General features: G+C 44.0%; 1 protein-coding gene across 1 annotated transcript in view; it reads left to right on the forward strand.

The window, feature by feature from the left end:
• Nucleotides 1-21,965, forward strand: part of LAMA1 (laminin subunit alpha 1) — a gene marked incomplete at both ends in the record, with an annotated part of 143,577 nt that overhangs the window by 118,744 nt on the left and 2,868 nt on the right. Inside the window, 8 exons of the mRNA XM_079717957.1 lie at nucleotides 1,830-1,981; nucleotides 2,685-2,870; nucleotides 12,450-12,585; nucleotides 13,894-14,006; nucleotides 17,259-17,448; nucleotides 19,339-19,497; nucleotides 19,996-20,149; nucleotides 21,312-21,445. Of these exons, the coding sequence (XP_079574083.1) occupies nucleotides 1,830-1,981; nucleotides 2,685-2,870; nucleotides 12,450-12,585; nucleotides 13,894-14,006; nucleotides 17,259-17,448; nucleotides 19,339-19,497; nucleotides 19,996-20,149; nucleotides 21,312-21,445 (1,224 nt within the window). The remainder of the gene's footprint in view (nucleotides 1-1,829; nucleotides 1,982-2,684; nucleotides 2,871-12,449; nucleotides 12,586-13,893; nucleotides 14,007-17,258; nucleotides 17,449-19,338; nucleotides 19,498-19,995; nucleotides 20,150-21,311; nucleotides 21,446-21,965) is intronic.

Genomic DNA, 21,965 nt, shown 5'->3' on the forward strand with positions numbered 1-21,965 from the left:
TAAGTGGACTCATATGAGTGGTATTTTGTCTTTCACTTAGCATGCTTTCGAGGTCCATCCACATTGTAGCATGTATCAGCACGTCCTTCTTTTTCATGGCTGAATGTTATCCCACTGTATACATAGCATAATTTATTAGTTCATTGATGGACGTTTGGGGTTGTTTCTACCTTTTGACTATTGTGAATAATGCTGCTACGAACATCTGCATACAAGTATTTGTTAGAGTACCTGTTTTCAATTCTTTTGGGTATATACCTATGGGTGGAATTGCTGGGTCATATGGGAATTCTATGTTTAACTTCTTGAGGAACTACCAAACTGTTTTTCTCCACCAATCTTAATAGGACCTCTTGTAAATCAAAATTTGCTACTAAGTCAGCAAAAAGGAACAGTGTCATCCAGTGCTGGCAAGACCTTGTGAAACACTCCCATTCCAGTTCTGCTGGTGGACCTCTCTCAATGTGGCAAGAGTGTTAAGAGCTTTAAACATTTTCAAACCTTCAACTCTTTAATCCCACCTTTAGAAATCTTAGAAAAATTTCACAGGCAAAAGAAAAAAAAACCAGTTAAATGTTCATTATGTATGGTAATAAAAAGTTAGAAACTACCTACATTTTTAAAAAAGGAATAGATCCCACAGTGAGATTTCACCTCACGCCTCTGAGAATGGCAACCATCAAAAAAGATAAGAGATAACAAGTGCTGGTGAGGATGTGGAAAAAAGGGAACCCTTGTGCACTGCTAGTGGGAATGTATAATATATTGGTACAGCCACTATGGAAAACAGTATGGGGCTTTCTCAAAAAATTAAAAATCGAATTCCCATATGATCCAGCAATTCCACTTCTGGGTATATATTTGAAGGAAATGAAATCACTACCTTGAAGAGATATCTATACCCTCTTGTTCATTGCAACATTATTTACTGTAGTCAAGACATAGAAACAAACTGAGTGTCTATCAGTAGACAAATGGATAAAGATGTGGTGTGTGTATATGTATACATATATATCAATATCTGTCTATTTATTTATTTATTTATACAGTGGAATATCATTCAGCCCTAAAATAGGAGGAAGTCCTACCACTGAAAACAACATGCATGAACCTTGAGGGCATTAGGTTAAATGAAATAGGTCAAACAGAGAAAGACAAATACTGTATGATCTCATTTATATGTGGAATCTTTAAAAAACAAACTCATAGAGACAGAACAGATTGGTGGTTACCAGAGGTAGGGGCAGGAGAGAAGTGGATGAAGGGGGTCAAAGGTATGAACTTCCGGTTGTAAGATAAGTTCTGGGGATGTGATGTACAGCATGGTGACTATAGTCACAATATCATATTGCATATTTGAAAGTTGCTAAGAGAGTAGATCTTAAAAGTTCTCACTACAAGAACAAATTTTGTAACTATATGAGGTGATCATTTTACAGTATATTCAAATATCCAATGGTTGTGTTGTATACCTAAGACTAACACAATGGTATATGTCAATTATATCTCAGTAAAATGGGAAAGGGAGAAACAGATCAATGACTTACAATGTAACTGTTCGTTAGTACATAATGTAGCAATAAATAATAAGTACGAAGACTGTAGAAATGGAAATCTTTGATATGGTTAGTGATAATGCAGAATGTAAATTATGTCAGCAGAGGTTAGAAAGCAATATACACAGTATAAAATAATTGTGTTAGATGGTGATATTCTTAAGGAACTGCTTCCTTGGTGCCAATACTCCCACATTACCTTCATAAGATTATAATTCTTTAAATCCTATAGTAATGTCTTTTCTATGGGAATTCTCTGTGTGACCTTCCCAGCCCTTCTTTTCCATCATGCTAATTGAAGGCCACATTGAAGTGCATGTTAATCCTGGGGATGGAATCAGCCTGAGAAGAGCTCTCCTGCATGCTCCCATGGGCACATATGGCGACGGTCAACAGCATTCCATCTCCTTGATAAGGACCGGGAGGTATTTGCGTCACCTTATGAAGGTTCCCCAGTAGGAAGCCTGTATGCAGTGAAATGATTGGGATAATTAGTATGATGTCATTCAGAGTCTTTATAATTCCAAAATAATTCTAGAAGCTTGATAGAATACCTCTTTGGAAAACAATTTCATCTGCTTTGTAATAAGATATTTGCAGAATTTTCATAATTGAACAACCTTAAACCTGCCCTTTTCTGGGGCCCGGCATAAATTGTCTTTACACTGGAATAATTCTGTGTCAAATAGTGTTACAGTATTAGTAAATTCTAATAGTGAATGGTAAAATAGCAAATAGTGACATAGTAAATAGTAAAATGTAAACAGTGAAATAGTAAACGGTGTCACATCAACATTTCTATATAATTTCTCTCCAAAACTGTAGACCAAAAGTTTTTAAAAAACACTGCACATTTTGTCACAGGTAAAGAAGTAAAAGATACTCTCCAAAAAGCAATTGAACTGAATAATATTTAATCACATTCCATTCATTTTTGGAGAACGTTTAGCTGTAAGTTTTAATATTCAAGATTCACTTTTTTATTCACACACATGTTAAATGTCACGTTAAAATGTATCTTCAAGGAACTTTTATAATTCAGTAAGAACTTGCTGGAATTAGATATTAAAATGGACAGTTATGTTTCATTATATTTTAAAACCTTTATTTTCTCCTTTAACCTTTTAGAATGATCACTGTCCAACTGGATGAGACAGCTCCTGTGGAAATGAAACTGGGCCCATCAGCAGAAAGCAGGACAATAAGTGTGTCCAACCTGTACATAGGTGGTGTTCCAGAGGGCGAGAGGACACCCATGCTCAAGATGAGCAGCTCATTCCATGGCTGTATCCAAAACCTGATCTTTAACACGGAGTAAGTGTGACTGTGCTCTCAGCATGATTTTACACTTCCTGATCTTAATGCCCAGTACTGACACTAATCTACAACCTAATTTTGCTGTTTGAGATGGCCCCAAATTCTACAGGTTCCCGAATAACAAGTGAATCCCGTGTTCTATAAAGTCCCCCAAATGGATTTATTAGACTAGAATGATGGAAAAATCTGGTCATCGTGCATGACAAAAAAAGAACCACTAAACATTAGTTCCATAGTACTGTCAACACACAGCAGAGGTCAAATACATTTTGGCATGCTTTTTTTTTTAATATCTTTATTGGACTATAATTGCTTTACAATGGTGTGTTAGTTTCTGCTATATAACAAAGTGAATCAGCTATACGTATACATATGTCCCCATATCTCCACCCTCTTGCGTCTCCCTCCCACCCTCCCTATCCCACCCCTCTAGGTGGTCACAAAGCACCGAGCTGATCACCCTGTGCTGTGTGGCTGCTTCCCACTAACTAGCTATTTTACATCTAGTAGTGTATATATGTCAATGCCACTCTCTCACTTCGTCCCAGCTTACCCTTCCCCCTCCCCATATCCTCAAGTCCATTCTCTACGTCTGTGTCTTTATTGCTGTCCTGCCCCTAGGTTCTTCAGAACCATTTTTTTTTAAGATTCCATATATATGTGTTAGCATATGATATTTGTTTTTCTCTTTCTGACTTACTTCACGCTGTATGACAGACTCTAGGTGCATCCACCTCACTACAAATAGCTCAATTTTGTATCTTTTTATGGCTGAGTAATATTCCATTGTATATATATGCCATATCTTCTTTATCCATTCATCTGTCGATGGACACTTAGGTTGCTTCCATGTCCTGGCTCTTGTAAATAGAGCTGCAATGAACATTGGGGTGCATGACTCCTTTTGAATTATGGTTTTCTCAGGGTATATGCCCAGTAGTGGGATTGCTGGGTGGTATGGTAGTTCTATTTTTAGTTTTTTAAGGAACCTCCATACTATTCTCCATAGTGGCTGTATCAATTTACATTCCCAGCAACAGTGCAAGAGGGTTCCCTTTTCTCCACACCCTCTCCAACATTTATTGTTTGTAGATTTTTTGATGGTGGCTATTCTGACTGGTGTGAGGTGATACCTCATTGTAGTTTTGATTTGCATTTCTCTAATGATTAGTGATGTTGAGCGTCCTTTCATGTGTTTGTTGGCAATCTGTATATCTTCTTTGGAGAAATGTCTGTTTAGGTCTTCTGCCCATTTTTGGATTGGGTTGTTTGTTTTTTTGATATTGAGCTGCATGTGCTGCTTGTAAATTTTGGAGATTAATCCTTTGTCAGTTGCTTCATTTGCAAATGTTTTCTCCCATTCTGAGGGTTGTCTTTTGGTCTTGTTTATGTTTTCCTTTGCTGTGCAAAAGCTTTTTAGTTACATTAGGTCCCATTCGTTTATTTTTGTTTTTATTTCCATTTCTCTAGGAAGTGGGTCAAAAAGGATCTTGCTGTGATTTATGTCATAGAGCGTTCTGCCTATGTTTTCCTCTAAGAGTTTTATAGTGTCTGGTCTTACATTTAGGTCTTTAATCAATTTTTAGTTTATTTTCATGTATGGTGTTAGGGAGTGTTCTAATTTCATTCTTTTACATGTAGCTGTCCAGTTTTCCCAGCACCACTTACTGAAGGGGCTGTCTTTTCTCCATTGTATATTCTTGCCTCCTTTATCAAAAATAAGGTGACCATAGGTGCGGGGGTTTATCTCTGGGCTTTCTATCCTTTCTATCCATTGGTCTATATATCAGTTTTTCTGCCAGTACCATACTCTATTGATTACTGTACCTATGTAGTATAGTCTGAAGTCTGGGAGCCTGATTCCTCCAGCTCAGTTTTTCTTTCTCAAGATTGCTTTGGCTATTTGGGGTCTTTTGTGTTTCCATACAAATTGTGAAATTTTTTGTTCTAGTTCTGTGGAAAAAATCCATTGGTAGTTTGATAGGGATTGCATTGAATCTGTAGATTGCTTTGGGTAGTATAGTCATTTTCACAATGTTGATTCTACCAATCCAAGAACATGGTATATCTCTCCATTTGTTTGTATCATTTTTAATTTCTTTCATCAGTGTCTTATACTTTTCTGCATACAGGTCTTTTGTCTCCTTAGGTAGGTTTATTCCTAGGTATTTTATTCTTTTTGTTGCAGTGGTAAATGGGAGTGTTTCCTTAATTTCTCTTTCAGATTTTTCATCATTAGTGTATAGGAATGCAAGAGATTTCTGTGCATTAATTTTGTATCCTGGTACTTTAGCAAATTCATTGATCTAGTAGTTTCTGGTAGCATCTTTAGGATTCTCTATGTATAGTATTATGTCATCTGCAAACAGTGACAGCTTTACTTCTTCTTTTCCGATTTGGATTCCTTTTATTTCTTTTTCTTTTCTGATGGCTGTGGCTAAAACTTCCAAAACTGTGTTGAATAATAGTGGTGAGAGGGGACATCCTTGTCTTGTTCCCGATCTTAAAGGAAATGCTTTGTTTTTCACCATTGAGAACGATGTTGGCTGTGGGTTTGTCATATATGGCCTTTATTATGTTGAGGTAAGTTCCCTCTATGCCTACTTTCTGGAGGGTTTTTATCATAAATTGGTGTTGAATTTTGTCAAAAGCTTTTTCTGCATCTATTGACATGATCATATGGTTTTTCTCCTTCAATTTGTTAATATGGTTTATCACATTGATTGACTTGCGTATATTGAAGAATCCTTCCATTCCTGGGATAAACCCCACTTGATCATGGTGTATGATCCTTTTAATGTTGGATTCTGTTTGCTAGTATTTTGTTGAGGATTTTTGCATCTTTGTTCATCAGTGATATTGGCCTGAAGTTTTCTTTCTTTGTGACATCTTTGTCTGGTTTTGGTATCAGGGTGATGATGGCCTTGTAGAATGAGTCTGGGAGTGTTCCTCCCTCTGCTATATTTTGGAAGAGTTTGAGAAGGATAGGTGTTAGCTCTTCTCTAAATGTTTGATAGAATTCACCTGTGAAGCCATCTGGTCCTGGGCTTTTTGTTGGAAGATTTTTTTTTTTTTTTCGGTACACAGGCCTCTGACTGTTGCGGCCTCTCCCGTTGCAGAGCACAGGCTCCGGACTCACAGGCTCAGCAGCCATGGCTCACGGGCCCAGCTGCTCCGCGGCATGTGGGATCCTCCCGGACCGGGGCACGAACCCATGTCCCCTGCATCGGCAGGCAGACTCTCAACCACTGTGCCACCGGGGAAGCCCCTGTTGGAAGATTTTTAATCACAGTCTCAATTTCAGTGCTTGTGATTGGTGTGTTTATATTTTCTATTTCTTCCTGGTTCAGTCTCAGAAGGTTGTGCTTTTCTAAGAATTTGTCCATTTCTTCCAGGTTGTCCATTTTATTGGCATAGAGTTGCTTGTAGTAATCTCTCATGATCCTTTGTATTTCTGCAGTGTCAGTTGTTACTTCTCCTTTTTCATTTCTAATTCTATTGATTTGAGTCTTCTCCCTTTTTTTCTTGATGAGTCTGGCTAATGGTTTATCAATTTTGTTTATCTTCTCAAAGAACCAGCTTTTAGTTTTATTGATCTTTGCTATTGTTTCCTTCATTCCTTTCTCATTTATTTCTGATCTAATCTTTATGATTTCTTTCCTTCTGCTAACTTTGGGGGTTTTTTTGTTCTTCTTTCTCTAACTGCTTTAGGTGTAAGGTTAGCTTGTTTATTTGAGATGTTTCTTGTTTCTTGAGGTAGGATTGTATTGCTGTAAACTTCCCCCTTAGAACTGCTTTTGCTGCATGCCATAGGTTTTGGGTTGTCGTGTTTTCACTGTCATTTTTTTCTAGGTATTTTTTGATTTCCTCTTTGATCTCTTCAGTGACCTCTTGGTTATTTAGTAGTGTATTGTTTAGCCTCCATGTGTCTGTATTTTTTACAGATTTTTTTCCTGTAATTGATATCTAGTCTCATAGCGTTGTGGTCGGAAAAGATACTTGATACGATTTCAATTTTCTTAAATTTACCAAGGCTTGATTTGTGACCCAAGATATGATCTGTCCTGGAGAATGTTCCATGAGCACTTGAGAAGAAAGTGTATTCTGTTGCTTTTGGATGGAATGTCCTATAAATATCAATTAAGTCCATCTTGTTTAATGTATCATTTAAAGCTTGTGTTTCCTTATTTATTTTCATTTTGGATGATCTGTCCATTTGTGAAAGTGGGGTGTTAAAGTCCCCTACTATGATTGTGTTACTGTTGATTTCCCCTTTTATGGCTGTTAGTATTTGCCTTATGTAATGAGATGCTCTTATGTTGGGTGCATAAATATTTACAATTGTTATATCTTCTTCTTGGATTGATCCCTTGATCATTATGTAGTGTCCTTCTTTGTCTCTTGTAATAGTGTTTATTTTAAAGTCCATTTTGTCTGATATGAGAATTGCTATTCCAGTTTCTTTTGATTTCCATTTGCATGGAATATCTTTTTACATCCCCTTACTTTCAGTCTGTATGTGTCCCTAGGTCTGAAATGGGTCTCTTGTAGACAGCATATATACAGGTCTTGTTTTTGTATCTATGCAGCCAGTCTATGTCTTTTGGCTGGAGCATTTAATCCATTTACATTTAAGGTAATTATCGATATTTATGTTCCTATTACCATTTTCTTAATTGTTTTGGGTTTGTTATTGTAGTTCTTTTCCTCCTCTTGTGTTTCCTGCCTAGAGAAGTTCCTTTAGCATTTGCTGTAAAGCTGGTTTGGTGGTGCTGAATTCTCTTAGTTTTTGCTTGTCTGTAAAGGTTTTAATTCTCTGTCGAATCTGAATGAGATCCTTGCTGGGTAGAGTAATCTTGGTTGTAGGTTTTTCCCTTTCATCACTTTAAATATGTCCTGCCACTCCCTTTTGGCTTGCAGAGATTCTGCTGAAAGATCAGCTCTTAACCTTAGGGGGATTCCCTTGTATGTTATTTGTTGTTTTTCCCTTGCTGCTTATAATATTTTTTCTTTGTATTTAAGTTTTGATAGTTTGATTAATATGTGTCTTGGCATGTTTCTCCTTGGATTTATCCTGTATGGGACTCTCTGTGATTCCTGCACTTGATTAACTATTTCCTTTCCCATATTAGGGAAGTTTTCCACTATAATCTCTTCAGATATTTTCTCAGTCCCTTTCTTTATCTCTTCTTCTTCTTGGACCCCTATAATTCAAATGTTGGTGCATTTAATGTTGTCCCAGAGTTCTCTGAGACTGTCCTCAATTCTTTTCATTCTTGTTTCCTTATTCCGCTCTGTGGTAGTTATTTCCACTATTTATCTTCCAGGTCACTTATCCATTCTTCTGCCTCAGTTATTCTGCAATTGATTCCTTCTGGAGAATTTTTAATTACATTTATTGCATTGTTCATCATTGTTTGTTTGCTCTTTAGTTCTTCTAGGTCCTTGTTAAACGTTTCTTGTATTTTCTCCATTCTGTTTCCAAGATTCTGGATCATCTTTACTATCATTACTCTGAATTCTATTTCCCCTTCATTTGTTTAGTCTGGTGGGTTTTTACCTTGCTCCTTCATCTGCTGTGTGCTTCTCTGTCTTCTCATTTTGCTTACCTTACTGTGTTTGGGGTCTCCTTTTTGCAGGCTGCAGGTTTGTAGTTCCCGTTGTTTTTGGCGTCTGCCCGCAGTGGCTAAGGTTGGTTCAGTGGGTTGTGTAGGCTTCCTGGTGGAGGGGACTGGTGCCTGTGTTGTGGTGGATGAGGCTGGATCTTGTCTTTCTGGTGGGCAGGACTGTGTCCAGTGGTGTGTTTTGGGGTGTCTGTGACCTTATTATGATTTTAGGCAGCCTCACTGCTAATGGGTGAGGTTGTGTTCCTGTCTTGCTAGTTGTTTGGCATAGTGTGTCCAGCACTGTAGCTTGCTGGTCGTTGAGTGCAGCTGGGTTTTAGCGTTGAGATGGAGATCTCTGGGAGAGCTTTCGCCATTTGATATTATGTGGAGCCGGGAGGTCTCTGGTGGACCAATGTCCTGAACTCAGCTCTCCCTCCTCAGAGGCACAGGCCTGACATGTGGGCAGAGCACCAAGACCCTGTTAGCCCCATGGCTCAGAAAAAAAGGGAGAAAAAAGAAAGACACAAAGAATAAAATTAAGTTGTTAAAATAAAAATTTTAAAAATTATTAAAAATTAAAAAATTAAAAAGTAGTAAAAGAAAAGAAAGAAAGAAAGAAGAGAGCAACCAAACCAAAAAACAAATCCACCAATGATAGCAATTGCTAAAAACTAAAAAAAAAATAAAAACAGAATGTACAGACAGAACCTTAGGACAAATGGTGAAAGCAAAGCTATACAGACAAAATCACACAAAGAAGCATACACATACACACTCACAAAAAGAGAAAAAGGAGGGCTTCCCTGGTGGCACAGTGGTTGAGAGTCCGCCTGCCAGTGTAGGGGAACCCGCCCTGGTCTGGGAAGATCCCACATGCCGCAGAGCGACTTGGCCCGTGAGCCATGGCCACTGAGCCTGCATGTCCGGAGCCTGTGCTCCGCAACGGGAGAGGCCACAACAGTGAGAGGGCCGTGTACCACAAAAAAAAAAAAAAAAAGAAAAAGGAAAAAAATATATATATATATATAAAAGAAGAGAGCAACCAAATCAATAAACAAATCTACTAATGATAATAAACTCTAATTACCAAACTAAGATAAACATAAAACCAGAAACAAATTAGATGCAGGAAGCAAACTCAAGTCTACAGTTGCTCCCAAAGTCCACCGCCTCAATTTTGGGATGATTTGTTGTCTATTCAGGTATTCCCGAGATGCAGGGTACATCAAGTTGATTGTGGAGATTTAATCCACTGCTCCTGAGGCTGCTGGGAGAGATCTCCCTTTCTCTTCTTTGTTGGCACAACTCCTGGGGTTCAGCTTTGGATTTAGCCCCGCCTCTGCGTGTAGGTCGCCTGAGGGTGTCAGTTCCCCGCCCAGACAGGACGGGGTTAAAGGAGCAGCTGATTCGGGGTCTGTGGCTCACTCAGGTGGGGGGAAGGAGGGGTACGGATGCGGGGCGAGCCTGCGGCGGCAGAGGCCAGCGTGACGTTGCAACAGCCTGAGGTACGCCGTGTGTTCTCCCGGGGAAGTTGTCCCTGGATCACAGGACCCTGGCAGTGGTGGGCCACACAGGCTCCCGGGAGGGGCGGTGGGGAGAGTGACACAGGCGTCTTGGTGGCTGCAGCAGCAGCCTTAGCATTTCATACCCATCTCTGGTGTCCGTGCTGATAGCCGCGGCTCACGCCCATCTGTGAAGCTCGTTTAGGCGGAACTCTGAATCCCCTCTCCTCGCACACCCTGCAACAATGGTCTCTTGCCTCTTAGGCAGGTCCAGACCTTTTCCCAGACTCCCTCCCGGCCAGCCGTGGTGCACTAACCCCCTTCAGGCTGTGTTCACGCTGCCAACCCTAGTCCTCTCTCTGGGATCCGACCTCTGATGCCTGAGCCTCAGCTCCCAGCCCCCACCCGTCCCGGCGGGTAAGCAGACAAGCCTCTCGAGCTGGTGAGTGCTGGTCGGCACCGATCCTCTGTGAAGGAATCTCTCTGCTTTGCCCTCCGCACCCCTGTTGCTACACTCTCCTCCGTGGCTCCAAAGCTTCCCCCCTGCCACCCCCAGTCTCCGCCCACAAAGGGGCTTCCCAGTGTGTGGAAACTTTTCCTCCTTCACAGCTCCCTCCCAGAGGTACAGGTCCCGTCCCTATCCTTTTGTCTCTGTTTTTTCTTTTTTCTTTTGCCCTACCCAGGTACGTGGGGAGTTTCTTGCCTTTTGGGAGGTCTGAGGTCTTCTGCCAGCGTTCAGTAGGTGTTCTGTAGGAGTTGCTCCACATGTAGATGTATTTCTGATGTATTTGTGGGGAGGAAGGTGATCTCCGTGTCTTACTATTCTGCCATCTTGAAGGTCTCCTGGCATGCATTTTTGAGAATGTAGAGATTTTATGATACAAGCTTCCTGCTGTCTTGAGCTCATTGCTTTAAAGGACCCTTTACTGCTGGGCTACTTGCAACTTCAGATTATTGGTGGCTCCTCCTAGAACAATTACTGTCTGATTAAGAACTGGAAGTCTCTGCTCCCACGTGGAGCTGACCATGAGGAAGGGAATTATATGTGCCCACAGGCATTTATTTCCTGTTCACTGCCCCTCTGGCTGTGGTCAGCATGCTGGGGGACATAAGCTGTGCTCTGTCCTGGGCGGTGGCGGGGAGAGGGTGGACAGAACCCACACAGGAGGAAATAAATGTGCCCGAGCGTCAGGAGACTGAAGTTCCCCTCCTTGCTGGGCTGCTGACCTGCTCTGTGACCTTGAGCAAGGACTTGGATCTTTCATGGTGGCAGTGTCCTCTGTGAAGGAACCTCTTAGGAGCCTTGAAATTTAAAAGAATAAAACGTCGTCTTGGGTTTCAACACAATGATGATGTCAGAACCTTGAGCAGTTATTTGTAACTTGATATATTTATTCACCCAATTGTTTATTAACTAACCAATTAGGCATCTTGTTCCTGAAAGCCGTGAGACTGGGAACCTGATAGGGCAGAAACATCTATGTACTACTGTTCACAGCCATGTCCTCAGAAAGTGCCACCAAAGGACATGCAGACAGGGGACATGTTGTAGAGTAAAGGGACATATGACAAGGGTAGTTCACGACTTCCTGGCAAAGGGAAACTGTGAGAAAGAAGCTAGTGTTTCATGGAGGCCGCTGTGCAGCACTGTGGGAGCCACAGCCATCTTCTTGCCCTAAGGCAGCCCAGCCAAGGCTGCAGGAGCAGGTGACAGCATTTGAGCCGACTCCTGAGGGACACTCAGGAATGGCCAGGTAGACACAGGGGGATGGGCTGTGGGGCGGGCGGACAGGGGGCTGCCATTTCAGGCAGAAGAATCAAACAAGACAATAGATAAGGGAGGTTATGTGGACTTCTAGTCACTGGGGGAGACGGTCGATCTGGTTACTCTAAGAGTATTATATTAATGTTTGTTTGTTTTTAAAAAGTCAGGTTTATTGAGGTATAATTTAAATACAGCAAAATTAACTCTTTTAGGTGTACAGTTTGATGAGCTTTGACAAATACATACAGTTATATAACTACCACACATTTGATTGCCATCACCCCCAAAAAGTTTCCTTGTGCCCCTTTGTAGTCAGTCATCTCCCCCATGCTTAGTCCCTGGCAGCCGCTAATCTCACTTCTGTCTCTATAGTTTTGCCTTTCAGAATTGTAGTGTGTAGGGTTTTTTTTTAATTTAATTAATTAATTATTTTTTGGCTGCATTGGGTCTTTGTTGCTGCATGCAGGCTTTCTCTAGTTGCAGCAGGTGGGGGCTACTCTTGTATGCGGTGCGTGGGCTTCTCCTTGCGGTGGCTTCTCTTGTTGCGGAGCGTGGGATCTAGGCTTACGGGCTTCAGTAGTTGTGGCACACGTATATTAATGTTTTTTAATGGATTTTAAGTGTTTAGTAATCACATGACCTTGGTTCATGGGTTGGTTTGTATTATCTCCATTAATTTTGAAAACACTCTGTTTGTATCTAGACTTTTGGATTTCACTAGTGCCACTGGCTATGAACACGTGGACTTGGACTCCTGCTTGCTCTCAGAACGGCCAAAGCTGGCTCTCCATGGAGAGGACGGCGAACTCCCGCCAGAGCCCCAGCCTTTACCAAGTCCAGTAAGAAGGGCTTTCTTTAATTCTGTGGTTCAGGTCCAGTCAGAAAAAAAGAGCACCACCCAGAGGACATTAAAATGGGGACCTCGTGATAAAGCTGCAGGAGCACACAGGAGCAATGAGCACACAGAGGGAAGAGCCAGGACTGCCCAGGGAGCGAGTCTGAGCAGAGAGTCTCCCACTGGGCACTGGAGCACAGAGAAGACAGGCCCTGCCAGGGAGGCGGGAAGGAGGGAGAGACATGCGGCTTCTCCCATTCACCCTCCAGCCTCCCAGCACTGCCTTCCATTGGCTGGAGGAACCAGCTGGAAGCCACTTTCCAAAGGAATCTGGGAGAGTTACAGGGTCACCCCTGTGAGAAGCAGGGGGACAAGCGGGATGGCTCTCTGAGAAAACAGTGTATCAGACATGGCAGAGTGTCCCGAGCTGCAAGCTCTAATGCTCGGGCGCCTCTTTTGGTTGCCACACAGCCAGCTTTGAGGCAGAGGCTTTATAAGGACTCAGTATCACTTTGGATTTAGTCAGAAACATGAAAATAAGTATTTATATAGGCCATCATACGTATCATTGTTGCTTTAAAAAATAAGATTTGATTCATCTAGGATAAGCCTGTTTGACCAAGTATTTTTAACAGCAGCCATTGTCAGTTTTCACTTTTCTTTCCCTTTTCTGATTTCTCTACTTCCTTGGTTGAAAGTTTACACTCTGATTTAGATGGCACAATCACACAAAAGCAGTACCTTGCAAGCAGGGCCCATCTTTGAGTTCAGGACAGTTGTCTTGGTAGCATCCGTCCACCGACCTGGAAAACTGAGTCTAAGGCCTCACTTGGTCCAGAGTCAGGGCACCTGCCCCTCCAGCCCGGCTCCTCCTGGCTGCACCTGCTCCTGTCTGGGTGGAACTAGCTCGGCCTGTCACCCTGTGGGCACTTACAGCTGCCCGGTGCTTGTGAGGCAGGTGCTCCTGTAACCGCTGACATCCTCAGGCCCTCCCCAGAGCAGGGGTTTCAGGGCCACAGGGACGCAGAGCAAGGCCTTTGCCCCTTAGGCCTGATGTAAATTCATGGGAATTTAGGTGAACTTGAGTGGGGCTGAGGTGAAAAACAAAAGCTCTAATTGCCTTCTCAGAGAGATAAAGAAAGGGGTGTGTAGTAAACTGTTAGAAGCGAAGAAGGTAAAATCAGTGCTGTGTGTTTGTGTTGCTGGTGCTCTGACACAATTGCTTCTGAGATGTTTCCCTCATGGAAAAGCGCGTCAGTGTTAGTGGGGGTCCTGGTCGTGCATGGCTGAGAGCCGTGTGCGTCTCTTACAGGAATTGTGTGCCGTGGACAGAGCCCCGGAGTACGTCCCCAACGCCCGCCAGTTCGGCCTCGCAGAAGGCAGCCACTTGGTGCTGCCCTTTAATCAGCTGGCTGTCAGAAAGAGGTAGGCATTGCTCTGATGTCCTCATGAGGTATCTCACTGCTAGATGAATCCAGGACGTACGCTTCAGCAATGGGTCTTTTCTAGAATAAGCTTCTTGTGTTTCACCATGGAGTGTTCGACTTGCCACCATATGGCAGCAGTGAGAAGGCGAAGAGAGGAAGGCAGCCTCTGTGGACCTCAGATGCTTAAATGTGGTTAAGTGGGGTTCTGTGGTTTGTCTTTACCCCATCTTGATGATGGCTGGTTGCTGCCTCTCTGTGTGTATGTAGGAAAGCACATAGGTATCTAAATCCCCCTTCCTTCTGGAATCCCAGGTTCTCTGGATCGGTCATCTGGCCTTTGAATCCCATTCGACAGTAAGCACTCACTAATCTGATGAAGGCATTCACTACCTAAACTTTCACTGTGCCCCCAAATTCCTGGTGCCACACCCACACCCGTCTGCACATTCCCCCGGCCCTCCCACGTGCCTGTCCCAGGGACCCTTCTCCGTTCGGTGAAGCCGGCTCACATCCCAGGGATCTCATGGCCGAGGACCCACGGTCCTCCCCGCTCTTCCTGTGGCTCAGCCCCGAGGCCCGCACCTTCAGGCCTGCCGTGCTCTGCGCCTCTGCCGTGTCATCTGAGCTCACCACCCCAGTACACATCTCGGCTCAGTGTCTTCTCTCTGCAGCCCCTGCCGTCGTTCCCCGTGAGTTCAGCAGCCGCCCAGCACCTCACCTTTGAGGTCCTCTGGCTTAGGTCTGTCTTTTCGTCCTCCCCTCCGAGCCACCGTCCCCCATGCTCACACCCTTGACTACTTCCTAAGTACCCACCCCACCTCCACAACCTCTACCTTAAGCATCCTACTAAACCCTCTTCCTCCTCCTTACTTCCGGCTCCAGCAGTCCCTCAACCGCATCAAGACCCCTGAGCCCTCATGCTTTCTCACCATCATCACCCTTTTTCTATCTCCCACAGCACAGTTTACCCTTTTACCCAGACAGGTTTGATGCCTTTATTACAGGTGTTCCTCTGCAAACTCCCTTAACCCTCTCATCTCTTCACTGTGACCCCAGGTAAAGCCCATACGGAGCCTAATCCATGCCAGAACCCGAGCTGGTGGTCAGGGCTGCAGAGATGCATCTCTTTTTCCTACCTGGTTTGACTTTAAAGCTGTGGCCACAGATCTCAGATGGAACCTCCAAACTCCAAACGTATGGGGAGCCAGTATACTTCTCTAATACATTCACATTTTCTATTTTTCATAGCTTCTTCTCTTCTCTCAAAACTCTATGCATCCCCACGGCTCCCTTCATGCCCCAGCTGCTGTCTTGCCTCACTGAGAAGGCGCCCGTCCTCTGTCCACCATCAGAAGGAGCACCCTGCCTCTGTCCCCCCGCCTCTCCCCTGCCACCTGGAGGAAGGGTCCTCGCCTTGCCCACTGGAGCCGTCACCCCTCCTCCCAGGACACGGGCAGCATCCATTTCTCCCTCTTTCATACCTGATCCTGTCAGCACACAGAATCACCTCCATCACCCCGTCATCAGGGAGACCAAGGAGCAAACACTTGTACCAGAGACTGTCTCGGTATTTTACACACAAACCCCAACTTAGTCCTCATAATTATCCTGTGAGGAGGGCATTATCTTCATTTTATAGACCAGGAAATTGAGGCACCTGCTCAGACTCCCACCCAGGTGCTTGTGACCACTGTGCCGACTTCCTCTCTCGGAGTTCCTAACTTTCAAAACAGAAACGCTCCAGTACACTGCACACCCCAGCCCACCCCACTCAGTATCCCGGCTCTGCTTCACAGTGGAACGTCTTGGAAGAGTTGCCTTACGTGGCTGTCTGTCTTCCCCCGCCTCCCATTCCCTCCTCTCCCCACCCGCTCAGCCTCGCCTCGCTCCCTGCCAGGTCGTCGGAGCCCTGCTACGGCCACGTCTGTGCGTGGTGGTGCCGCCCCCTCCAGGCGCTCAGCAGCATCAGCGCCCCGGACCCCTCTGCGTCCTTCGCGGCCGCGGCCCCGGCCCCACGCTCCCCTCACCTCCGCCCCGCCCCGCCCGCTGCTCAGTCTCCTCCTCCGACTCCTCTGCTATCAGAGGGGGCACCGCCCCTCCCGCCTCCCCTCCACGGCGCCTTCTGTGTTCCAGTGGCTGTGAAATGCCATCTATTCACACCAGCACCCACATCGCTAGCTCTGAGCTCCACCTAGAACTCAGGGGCTGTACACCCAACCACCTGGACATCTCCACGTGGATGGGGACAGGCCTCTCAACCTCAGTGCACCCAGAGAGAATTCACCGTCTCCCCGAAACCTGCATTTCTGCAGGCGTCACCACCATTCACCTGGCTGCCCAAGGCCCACACCTAGAGCTTGTTCTTTCCCTTGCTCTCCAAATTCAGTCCCTCGGCAAGTCCTGAGGCTTCTTCGTCCAGAACATTTCATGTATTACTTCACCTCCTCTGCGTCCCCCCCGCCAACCACCCTGGTCTGAGCCCCAACCTGGCCTCTGTGGACTCTGGTAACAGCTGCCAGCCTGACACCTGCTGTCACCCTGGCCCCATCTGATCTGCTCTTCGCATCACAGGTTCTTTTTAAGATATAAATCCAGCCATGCCCATCCATCCCCCCTCTTAAAACCCTCCCGTGACTTCCCACTGCACTTACACTGAAATCCGCCATGCTCTCCTTCCCCTGTCCCTGTGTGCCTCAGTGACCCTGTGCTCCCTTCTGTGGGAAGACACCCAGACGAAACCTTCCTCCACCCCTATATGGTGCCATCTCCCACATGGCCCCCTTGGGGATTCCTGGCCGACCACCAGAATCAAACGGTTTGTTTTCACATAGTCTGCACTGTCTGAAAACGAAATGCAGGCCTTTCCTGCGGAGGTTTGTGGGGCTTCCTCCTGTCTTGCATTCAGATCTCAGAAATAACCATCTTTCAGAGTTGCCTGCTCTGACTACTTAATGTAGCCCCCACTGGGGCCTTCACATGACCCAGTTTTAACCCTCTGATTTCTTTCTGGTATTAGTTTCGGGGGGGAAGGGACCTGCCTCAGTTCACTGCTTGATCCTCTGCTAGAACCGTTCCTGGCAGGTGGAGGGACGCGGTAACCATGAGTTGAATGAATGGATAAGTAGATGAAGGGATGAATGACCTGAGATGTTAAATATAAATGTCGAAACACTTATTGGGATCTCTCTTTGAGGTTAAAGAGTAAAAGTGAAAGCATATTCCTGAGAGCTGAACTCTTGCTTCCCTCCAGGCTCTTGGTCCAGCTAAGTATCCGAACGTTCGCCTCCAGTGGCCTGGTTTACTACATGGCTCATCAGAACCAGGTTGACTACGCCACGCTCCAGCTGCACGGGGGCCGCCTCCACTTCATGTTCGATCTTGGGAAGGGCAGGACAAAAGTCTCGCACCCTGCGCTGCTCAGTGACGGCCAGTGGCACACGGTACACTCTCAGGAAGCTGTGATCACTCGTTCTGAGTTTTGCTCCACCTGTCCCTAGTGTCCACTCCATTTCACGGTAGTGGGATCATCCCCTTTGATTTCCAGCTTGCTTTTTGTCTGATATCTGCCCCACAGAATGTAAACTCCTTGCGGGCAGGGACCTTTTCTGCTTCTGGAAATATCCCCAGGGCCTCACTCAGTGCCTGACACTTAGTAGGCACTCAGCAAACATTGGTAGAATGAACAAAAGGCACCAGAAATGTCCTTGGCTTGACGAGAAGTAAATCAAGCCCAGGGTGGCAGGAATGGGCCAAACCTGACATCATGGCATTTGTGTCCTTGTGACTAGGACTCTGGAGCACGCTGTATTCTTTTTGTTTTTTAATTTTTTAATTTTGTTTTTTTTATACAGCAGGTTCTTATTAGTTATCCATTTTATACATATCAGAGCATACATGTCAATCCCAATCTCCCAATTCATCACACCACCACCCCCCGACCCCCGCCACTTTCCCCCCTTGGTGTCCATATGTTTGTTCTCTACATCTGTGTCTCAATTTCTGCCCTGTGAACCCATTCATCTGTACCATTTTTCTAGATTCCACATATATGCGTTAGTATACAGTATTTGTTTTCTCTTTCTGACTTACTTCACTCTATATGGCAGTCCCTAGATTCATCCACGTTTCTACAAATGACCCAGTTTCGTTCCTTTTTATGGCTGAGTAATATTCCGTTGTATATATGTACCACATCTTCTTTATCCATTCGTCTGTCGATGGGCATTTAGGTTGCTTCCGTGACCTGGCTATTGTAAACAGTGCTGCAATGAACATTGGGGTGCATGTGTCTTTTTGAATTATGGTTTTCTCTGGGTATATGCCCAGTAGTGGGATTGCTGGGTCATATGGTAATTCTATTTTTAGTTTTTTAAGGAGCCTCCATACTGTTCTCCATAGGGGCTGTATCAATTTACATTCCCACCAACAGTGCAAGAGGGTTCCCTTTTCTCCACACCCTCTCCAGCATTTGTTGTTTGTAGATTTTCTGATGATGCCCATTCTAACTGGTGTGAGGTGATACTTCTTTGTAGTTTTCATTTTCGTTTCTCTAATAACTAGTGATGTTGAGCAGCTTTTCATGTGCTTCTTGTCCATCTGTATGTCTTCTTTGGAGAAATGTCTCTTTAGGTCTTCTGCCCATTTTTGGATTGGGTTGTTTGTTTTTTTAATACTGAGCTGCATGAGCTGTTTATATATTTTGGAGATTAATCCTTTGTCCATTCATTCGTTTGCAAATATTTTCTCCCATTCTGAGGGTTGTCTTTTCGTCTTGTTTGTATTTTCCTTTGCTTTTTAAAAGCTTTTAAGTTTCATTAGGTCCCATTTGTTTATTTTTGTTTTTATTTCCATTACTTTAGGAGGTGGATCAAAAAAGATCTTGCTGTGATTTATGTCAGAGTGTGCTTCCTATGTCTTCCTCTAAGAGTTTTATAGTGTCCAGTCTTACACTTAGGTCTCTAATCCATTTTGAGTTTATTTTTGTGTATGGTGTTAGGGAGTGTTCTAATTTCATTGTTTTACATGTAGCTGTCCAGTTTTCCCAGCACCACTTATTGAAGAAGCTGTCTTTTCTCCATTGTATATCCTTGCCTCCATTGCCATAGATTAGTTGCCCATAGGTGCGTGGGTTTATCTCTGGGCTTTCTATCCTGTTCCATTGATCTATATTTCTGTTTTTGGAGCACGCTGTGTTCTAACCAGCTCCAGGCTCAGCCTCCTTTCAACACCAACTGTGTGAAAACCTGAGCCATCCTTTAGGATTTCATTCAGGTTATTACTGCTATTTCTCAGATTCCTTAGAAATTATGCATGTTTTCACATTGCTCTAGGTCAAGACAGAGTACTTTAAAAGGAAGGGCTTCATGACGGTTGACGGCCAGGAATCGCCCATGGTGACCACGGGGGGAGATGCTACCACGTTGGATGTGGAAGGAAAGTTGTACCTAGGAGGCCTTCCCTCCGAGTACAGGGCCAGGAACATTGGAAATGTAAGCAGCATTTTCTCTCTGAGCCCATTCTGCCTTTATTGTGGTTGTGTTTGTTTTGTGGAGGAATACGTTTATGTTTAAATTATCTCGTTTGGGCCCAGGGCTTGGCTGCAAGATGCATGCCTTTCAAACCACATTCCTAGATTGTGTGATGGAGCTCTTCCTTGAAGCCCAACCAGCCTTCCTGCTGGTTAGTTAACAGTTCCCTTTCTACAGCCATTTAGCCCCAGTACAGTGCAGGAAAGTCTGGCAAATTTGTATTTGCAGATTAGAAAACCCCACATTCTTGATTTCCACAATATTTACTCAAAATAATATAAAACCCTTTTACTACATTATAGTAGCTTTAAGTTAGACATTCATGTGAAGTGTTGTGGCAATTAGACTTTTAAAACTGAAAGGTAGTATTTTAATGTGTTTTGTTGAAGTGTAGGGAAAATTTGTGCTTGCCTTTCTCGTTGTCCTCACCATCATCTACTCCTGCATCATTTGGCTTAGATCACCCACAGCATCCCTGCTTGCATTGGGGAGGTGACAGTGAACAGCAAACAGCTGGACAAGGACAGCCCAGTATCTGCATTTGCAGTAAACCGGTGCTATGCAGCGGCCCAGGAAGGAACTTTCTTTGAAGGAAGTGGATATGCAGCCCTTGGTATGTATAATCAACAATCTCGAAAGAAATCTCTGGGGACGCACCTGCACTCCTAAGATGATATGGATCCAAGAATTATATGATAGGACAGGACCCACTGCACAAGCTGCAGCAAGACCACGTTTCATGAAGTGTTCTAGTGTATTCTGGTTTCTCAGCTTCTAGCGTAAAAGCCTTCTCACCTCTCGTGCTCTCCAGATGGCTTCCTCCCACCAGGGGTGGTGCCACTCCAGACAGAGTGCAGCATGTGGTGCTGGTATCATCTGTACTTTCCCCAAATTTACATAAGGCATACTTTCCCTGTCCAAGTTAATTAGGACCTTTGAATTCAAAATCAGTAGCATGTCTGGACCAGCCAGCCAAATGTGAGTCAGATTTGATGAAGAAATTAACTCTATTTAGATTGTTGAAATATTAATCAGTTATAAGTAGAGGAATGTAAATCTCTAAAATGCCTTAGAATGTAAAGTCCTCAAGGCTTAGAACTAGCCCTTGTAATACATCTTACATTCTCTCCCCATTTTAGATACTTGATTTGCTGGTTAACTTCCTGTTTGCACTCAGAACCGTGCTTCTCTGGCCCCTGTTCTTCTATCACAGGGAACTAATTTCTGGGCTCCTTTGCCCTGGGCTTCCAGGAAGGCTCTAGTGGAAGACTGAGGTTGGGAGGGAGGAGGGGAAAAGCCAGCAAGCTTCCTCCCTTCACTATGTGCTTCTAAGATCTAGTAGCACCACCTTCTCCCATTTTTCCTTCAGCCCTGGGCATGGTAACAACTGCCTGCTATTGCTAATATCCCTAACCTATTTCAGCTTTTTTATCACCTGAATGAAAAATTCATTCAATTAAAAAAAAGCCTAGTGTGGACTCTAATATACTCAGCAAATAATGACATACCCAGTAAGTAGATATTGGGAAAATAAAGTGCATTCTTCCTGGATAGATGATGATGGAGCTACATGGATCAAATCCCTTGTGATTTTTTTACCCACATGGCTGTAGCTGAGAGGATGTGCCTGCCTCGGCTTTAGTCAGCTTCATCCTACAGAAGTGCAAGCTGAGGCTCGGGGGTTGGAAATGACTTGCTGGTGGGGGTGGAGCCCAAATGCACAGCCAGCCAGCCCAGCCCTCACCACCAACTGGGGGTCTTCCTTGGTTTTTCAGTCAAAGAAGGCTACAAAGTACGATCAGATGTGAACATTACACTGGAGTTTCGCACCTCCTCAGAGAATGGTGTCCTCCTGGGCATCAGCAGCGCCAAAGTGGATGCCATCGGATTAGAGATTGTAAACGGCAAGGTGGGTGCTGAGTCTGGATGGGGTCCCCCCGCCTCACCCCAGTGTCAGAGACAAAGCAGTTAAGAAACAGTAGACACATCTAGAACCAAATTTCCAATTATTCACTTTAATGGAATGGAGAAAAGGTTGATTAATATTTAAAAATAGATAATCCTAAAAAAGCTTTTTAAAAATAATCTTTTATACTTTCGAAATTAAATGTAAAGCAAAACTGCAACTACAATACAAAAAACTTTTTTTTTCCCTGAAAACCATCTGAAAGTAAGTTACCAACCAAATGCCCCACTCTCCCTAATATTTGTTAACTTTTTATTTGGAAATCATTATAGATGATAAGAAGCTGCAATGTAATGTACAGGGAGGTCCTCATGCGCCCTTCACCTAGGTTTCTCCAGGGTTAGCATCCTGCATAACTAGTACATCAAATCTATGAAACTGTCATTGGCTCAATCCACAGAGGTTATTCAGTTACGCTAGTTATACGTGTTTACGAGAGTGTGTGTAGCTCTTCACAATTTTA

Source organism: Hyperoodon ampullatus (genome assembly GCF_949752795.1).
Source record: "Hyperoodon ampullatus genome assembly, chromosome: 13".
Taxonomy (NCBI): Eukaryota; Metazoa; Chordata; class Mammalia; order Artiodactyla; family Ziphiidae; genus Hyperoodon; species Hyperoodon ampullatus.